General features: G+C 43.3%; 1 protein-coding gene across 2 annotated transcripts in view; it reads left to right on the top strand.

Moving 5' to 3' along the window:
* rassf7a (Ras association domain family member 7a) overlaps window positions 1-3970 on the top strand; it is a 36729-nt gene extending 32759 nt beyond the window's left edge. For both annotated transcript variants that reach the window (XM_041939119.1, XM_041939118.1), the window contains 3 exons: window positions 1718-1892; window positions 1971-2078; window positions 3675-3970. In XM_041939119.1, the coding sequence (XP_041795053.1) occupies window positions 1718-1892; window positions 1971-2078; window positions 3675-3706 (315 nt within the window). In that variant the 3' untranslated portion in view covers window positions 3707-3970. The remainder of the gene's footprint in view (window positions 1-1717; window positions 1893-1970; window positions 2079-3674) is intronic.
* The last annotated feature ends 3465 nt before the right edge of the window (window positions 3971-7435 follow it).

The raw sequence follows: 7435 nt of genomic DNA on the forward strand, positions 1-7435 counted from the left end.
TTCCATGTGTTGACCATCGACCATCTAGACTGAAAGACCATTGTGTCCCGTTTCCAATCCACTGGGCTCTAAGTCATTAATAGCAAACTGGCTGCAAAAACGATTAAAACATAACAGTAAACTCATTTGAGTCATCAGTTAGTCATCCTCGTGGCAAGCGTGTGTGTGATTCTGGGGTTGAGCTCAACAGATTTAGTGCCTGATTGACGGAACTAAAGGGGACTGATGTCATGATCAGTTTGCCAGTCACAACCCTGATTCCAAAAAAGTTTGGACGCTGTGTAAAACATAAATAAAACAGAATGTGGTCATTTTCTCATTCTTCTTGATGTAACCGCAATTGAAATCAGTACAAAGACAATATAATATATATGTTTGACCTCATCAACTTCATTCATTTTTGTAAATATCTGCTTATTTTGAATTTGATGCAGCAACACGTTTTAAACAAGTTGGGACAGGAGCAGCTAAAGACTAGAAAAGCTGTGGAATGCTCCAAAAACACCTGTTTGGATCATTCCACAGGTAAACAGGTCCATTGGTAACTGGTGATAGTATCATGATTGAGAATGAAAGGAGCATCCTCAAAAAGCTCAGTCGTTCACAAGCAAGGATGGAGCAAGGTTCACCACTTTGTGAACACATGATTGTATAAAGGATGTTACTGCACTCAGGAACATTCACAAGACCAACTAAATACGGTTGGGTTGCACATGATTGCGTTTTGATTTATTTGTGTTTTACACAGCGTCCCAACTTGCTTTACTTTCTGTTAATGGCATCTTAACAGTGGGAAGTGATACAGTGTAATAAAGCTGAATCCATCGGGATGGAAAGGTGTGTATGTGTGGCTGTGTCAGTCATCAGTCAGCTGATCGGCTGAGGCTGCCAGCCCAGTGTTTAAGTGCTGGTGCAGATGAGCGCAGCATTCCTGTCATTAGGCTAATGGAGGCAGACCTGCAGGTGTGAACTGTCTCAACAGGCTGCCTCAGTCCAACATCAATTATATGTATACACACACACACACAGACACACTCACATACGCTGGGTTTGGGGGCTATAGCATACTGCTGCTGGTTCCTGGACTGCATGCAGACACATTGATTAAGCACAAATGGATAGTCGATTAAGACTGATAGACTGTCTGTGCGCAGTTTAATCTGTGGCAACAAAGGTGATGCCACTGTCTCGATGGAGGGTCTCTGAACTCCAGGTTTTCAATAATTGGATCAGCATCCAGTCAGCTTTGAAATGCAGCTGCAGATGAGCATTGCTGTGTATCCATCTCTAAGTATGCTTCACACTGCTGGAACCTGATGGATTCAGATAATATGTGTGTAGTAGTTGTGATTCATTGTAGCTGAATGGTCTGATGGGTACTTGTAGACTCTGTTGCCCCCTTATGGTGAAAAGATGCTTGACATTTACAGTAGTAGTAAAGGCAAAATACACTAGCCCTGCCTTATAAATAAATTAAGAAATTCTGCTGTCATTATTTTTTGTTATTGTTTTGTTGTTGTTATCACTGAAATCATGCAAAACAGAATTATATCTACTGATTAGCAGGCATGTTTAGCACATCCCATTTCCCTGTGCTGCACCCACTTCCATTTACAGCCAGACAAGGTGTCAGTGTTCAGTGAGTCAGCGCTGACTGATGTGTGCTCTCAATTGTCCTTTTGTTTTCCTCACTGATCCATGTTCTTTTCCATCTCAGGCCAAGCAGGAGGAGCTGGAGGAGCTGAATAAGGAGCTGAGGCAGTGTAACCTGCAGCAGTTTATTCAACAGACAGGTGTCCTGCCAGCGCACACCCACTCACGCACAGAGCTTCAGGAGCAACTGGAGCAGCTAGAGCTGGCACACCTCCTGCAGGAGGGATACAGTAATGGAGGTATGGAAACAAAAAGGTCAGCATCGTACGGTCGGCCGGTAAAGTCACATGGCTAACGTATGTCTTTCTCTGTGTCAGGCCACAGTGTAACTCCAGTGGAATCGCCGCCTCGCCCCACTGCCAAACAGTTCCTGGGACATCCACGCAACCTGCAAAACCCTCTCGTGTCCAGTCTCAACCCCGAGGGTGTGTATGTGTGAGACCCTGCTGCTTCCCAAGTCCACCCCGCTCTGCTCCTCTCCTGCCCTGCCCGTCCCCCGGTCCCCAGAGCCCCCTGCCCCCCAAACTCTCTACCCCAGCTTCATTGGGTTTAAGGCGACAGCTGGCGTTATTGGTGCTGGGTAGTGGAAGCATCTGTATGGTGGAGGTCTTTGCTCCTGTTCAGCTGCTCTTCCCTGTGCTCTACCTTTAAAGGCTGAAAGACTTCTCTTCTGCACCTAACTCTCAGTCTTCTGCTGATTCCTATCCTTAACTTTTTACAGTTGACTTCTGTTTTCTCACATATCCCTGTGCGCCTCCGTTCTCTTGGTCTTTCTGTCCTTTCATGTTGTCTCTACTCCCCGCCCTGCTCCTCTCTCACTGTTTGCTTTCGGACTAACAGTACCTGCTTTCATTATACTTTAATGCATCTTGGAACTTGCTCCTAATTCCCCTCTCTGTAATACAGAGTGGCCTTCCCACCCTCAAGTCAACAGTCGTCTACCGACAGCTGCTTTTCACCGTATCTCCATGTAACACATCGATCACTGGGAATGACTTTAGCAGACATTCTGATTGTAGCGCTGTTTTTATACTGTGACATGGAAAGATATGAGACCAATGTCATTTCACTTTGCCTTTTATGTATGGATACTATTTATATGTGAGCAGGGTGTATCTATACAATGCCTTGTACTTTGGTGACGCTTGACTTCCAAAGAGCAAGAGCCTTTCATGGAGGGCTCTGCAAAGTGTATTGCACTGTCCCACTCTCTTCCTGTGTGAAGCCTCGGCCCTCGTTTGCCTACACAGAAATGTATCTGCCTGTTCTCTTTCTGCTCTGCTTGAAGTCAGTGCAGCTTATTTTAGGAGCTTCTATCTTTTTGCCAGTCTATTTTTGTCAAGCTCCGTGCTAAAAGAAGGGATACATTTCAGAAGTAGGGTCATGGGGCCGTGGTTTGTTGAGATGTTTTTCTTTGGCCCGGTTCTTTTGCCGCCATCACGCCTAACATTTGACCTGTCATAACTTCCAATCTGCATCAGTGTACTGTAGATTTAGGATGAGCTTACTTACCTTAATCCTAATAACAATCATCACGCAAACAAGACACGCTGTTTTTTTCAGTTCATTTTCAATACAGTTGCAGTAAATGACCATCCAACCCACATAAACCAAAATTTACTTTATCATAGCACTTAGCATTTTATTATATGTCTCTCTGTTATGCTGACAGGTCAAAGTGTTTTGAGTGTGCACTCTCTCCTTACTGTCTCCAGTGTGCTGTTTCTTTTGTGGGATTATACAACTGCTTCTTGCTTTGGAAACTACAGACTTAGTGCTTGTTAGAGAAACATGCTTGAAACTGATTCTGGCCCAAAATGCTACTCTGACTACAAGACTCCAGTCGTAGTCCACAGCCTCTGCGGGTAAAGGAATGAACCCAATAACTGGTCTTGTGTCTGCTTCTCGTGGGCATGTGTGAATATCTTGACTGACACAGGTCTCTCCTTCTCTGTCTTAGCTGAAAAATGTTGTCCAAACAAAGGGATCATCATCCCCACTTATTTTTGTGTGTCTTGCAGTCCTGACATCCAGAGAGTCGTCATGGAGATAAATCATGGACCGCAGGGCCAAGGGAAACTTGTTCACTGTTCTGTCACCGTCACCTCCTATTTAACCCCTTTCTTTGTCACTATTTAATCTACCATGATATACATACTGTATATACATAAGACAAATATATTTACAGAGTTTTGCTATTGTAAACACTGCAAAGTATCTGTATGAAATGTAAAATAATTTAGAAACCTTTTACCTAGAGCAATTATTACAATTACTATGTATTTAAATATAATAAAAATGTGTATTGTGTTTTAGATAATCATTTGTGCAGTGTTTTTCTTAATGCCCTCTTAATGGAGTCACATTCATTATAATCATGCTTGTAATTACAGTCACTAGGAGTGGAGGTGCAGCACATCTGGCATACCCTGCAGTAAATAATTAACACACCAGTGTATACTTTCTAAAAATTACAGTGCCATGAAGCTCCTATGTGAAATGCATTATGAATATATTATAGGCACTGAAATATGCATGCTCCCCTTCACTGCTTGTGGTGTAATGGGCCCTATGATGCACGATCATTTCTGGGCATGTTAAAGCCGGTATTCACAGGTGGCCGATTGAAAGTTCACAGAGTGCATCCTCGGGAGCAGAGCGAAATGTGGCCAACATCACGGCGACTGCTTTTATGGATGATGTCATGCAGTATGTCTACAAGACGTGACCATAAATGAACAAGGCCATTGCAGACTTGAGCATTTGAGACGCTTGACTAGCAATCAACTGAGTCGTAAATGTGCCCAGTCGATAGTTTTTTAAGTTCCTTGTGTGTTCAAGCTATCAGTAAGGTGACTGCTTGCTGTCGGAGGACATCTGATTGCAGGAAATTGTGGACTTCACTCCCCGAGTCCGTGTGTGTGCTGCCTCTCTTTAAATTAGACACAAAACAACTCGTTGCTTTGTTGCATTCTGTCGTTTGTGATAAAAATCACCCCGGCATGATAGGATAAACAAACAGTTCCACCACCATGGGCTTCTGCACAACACTTTTGTCCTCCACCCCTTTCCTGTTTGTTTACCCTGGAGAGTAAATATGCTGGCTGTCACACACACTGAGTGACTTGAGCTTTCCCTGTGCCCTGGCTAACCCCTGACTGAAACCCTGCGGATTTCTATAAATACTCTGTGTGCAGACACTTGCCAGGTACAAGACCCAAGCATGCACATATTTTCTTTCCATGTGCAGATGTGCATGAATGGATGTCAGAAACTCAAAGCATCAAAAATATACTTTTTAAAAAAATAAATTATTTCCACTTTATGCCACTGTTGGTAACCATGTGTTTTGAAGTAAGGGGATACATATTATGATTAATTATGTAGAATTGGATTTTACTGAGAAGACTTAAAGCTGTCTGGCTTGGCAGGGGTTAGATAAGCTCCAAATCCTTGTTTAGGTCCCACTGTCTGGACAAGCCCACAGCATGGTGCAACGCTGATGCCTACCTGTGGACACGAGGGATACTGCACATACACCTAACCTCAAACTACAAAGTCTTACCCTTTGTATCTCCCACTACTACATTCACGCTGAGTGTCCAATGGCAGGTCATGTGATCCCAAATGATGCAGAGAAAAAATAGCCATAGCGCTGAAATTGATTGCGTTTCTTGTCGACCCCTCAGATCTGATGTTTTATTTTCAGATGACCTCGGTGCCAGTGTTTTTTCTGTTATCCTACATGCAAAGTGAAATATATCCAACCTCACCCACTTTATATCTAAACCCAGAGGACTCCAATCTCATCAAGGGGACATTAACAGATTATGATGATGCTTCAGGACACCACAGAGAGGGAATTATTTTTGCTCATACAGTGGCACTCCACATGAACCCCATCCAAATCTTCTTTGGAAGGTTTCAGATGAATGCGAAAGCTCGACGTTTGACCGCTTTGGGACGAAAACTGGTCGATAGGTATTTATAACAGGCAAGCGGGTTTCTGGGAAAGAGCCTCCTCAATGTGGACACGAGTGAGCATCTGCACGTCCACATGATGATGATGATGATGATGAATGGGGTGGCCACAAGTTAATGAGTCTGACATAGTGCACTTATCTATTCCTCTGTGTCACAATGAGTCATTATGCACCGATGGGAATAAAACACTCTCGCTGATACCGACAAATACGTCACATGGTCAAACAGAAAGTAAGATACGTAAAGCCACAAATGATTTGAGCAGAAACTTTACTTCTCACTTGAGGCATACTTTTGCAAACAGACATGACATAATGCATAAAATACGGATACAATTGACATGGATGTTCTTAATTGGAGCTCAAATTTTGCTTAAATAACTGGAAAACTCCTGCAGCTAGTTTGACACATTAATATATTATGATCCATTTTCTTCTAAAACCTGTTCCTTTATAATAATGCTAATTTTTGCTGGAGGTCCCCAGGGAAGCTCCTCAGGAACCCCTGAAGGGCCCCTGACCTCAAATTTGAAAGCAGTGAGTATGATGATGATTATCATGTCTCAGCTGCACAGATGAAACAGAAACAGAAACAAAACACTCACCAATAGTCTTGACAGTAGGTGGCATTAGAGAGAGGGGCTCCATAGGAGACGATGCAAAGGCTACTGACCTAAGGGAACAGTATGTGAACATAGGAGGAAGTAGGCTACAGTGCACATGGAGACCGCTGGGAGAGCAGTCGTGTTGAACAGGCCTGCCCCAGCAATGTGCAGGGGACATGATCAAGGAGGTAGACCAGGGTCCGGTCCGGCTGTGGCTCGTCTTGGCCGTGCCAAACATGAGAAGTACTCCCAAAACCAGGTTAGCCGCTGTCACACGCACAGTGGAACTGACAACTGGCACAATGTGCGTTAGTCAGTGGCTTACCTGCTTTTAGATCTCAGATATTACGCTGACAGCCATGAGAGCACATAATCTGCGGAGGAACACAGACAAAGGCTGTGTAATAAAACAGAAATAAAGCAGACACAGTCCATATGAAGAGAGATTAGTGCTATCACCCTCTACTGACGTTATACTTGAAAAATAACGTTGTTTAAATTAATCTACACAACGCAAAATTATATAACAATTCAATTAAGTCGACAAATATCTTAAATCCCAACACTGTAACAAACTGTACAACAGAATTGGACATTGTAGCTCAACGCTCTGTGTATTTGGCCTCCGAATTATATTAAAATACCTTCCATTTCAGTTGTGATGAAAAAGTTCCAAAATAATACAATTACACACGATAAATGTAAAGGAATGTGTTGGAAAATTACATGTAGTGACACAGTGGATGTGGCCTATTCGTCAACACAATATACACAGAATAAAGAACAGTGGCAGATAAAGGGAGCTACTTACCAGTCCCAAGTTTTCTTTTGGGTTAATTTTAAAAGAAAAAATATTTCTTTTTCGTCGATGGGAGTCCGTCTGCCATCTATCCAGGCATCGAAATTGTTTTTTCTCTAAAATAAATCACAGTGCATGATTAAAGTTAGGTGCATTTTAAGACTATAGTATAGCCCACACCGACGCAGAAGTTCAGTACACTTGCACTACCCCTACCCTGCCCACTCCCCTGCATCTGCAACCCGACCTGGTTATGCAAATTAGAAAGAAACTGGCAACACGCCAGCCAATGGACTGCCGCACTGTAGTTGAACGACCCACCCACTGGGGATAGTCGGCAAATAAGAATCTCGCGGAGGCGGGTTACGTGTGACCAGCACTTTCAGTTGAGCTCA

This window comes from Chelmon rostratus, chromosome 6 (genome assembly GCF_017976325.1).
Source record: "Chelmon rostratus isolate fCheRos1 chromosome 6, fCheRos1.pri, whole genome shotgun sequence".
Lineage (NCBI taxonomy): Eukaryota > Metazoa > Chordata > Actinopteri > Chaetodontiformes > Chaetodontidae > Chelmon > Chelmon rostratus.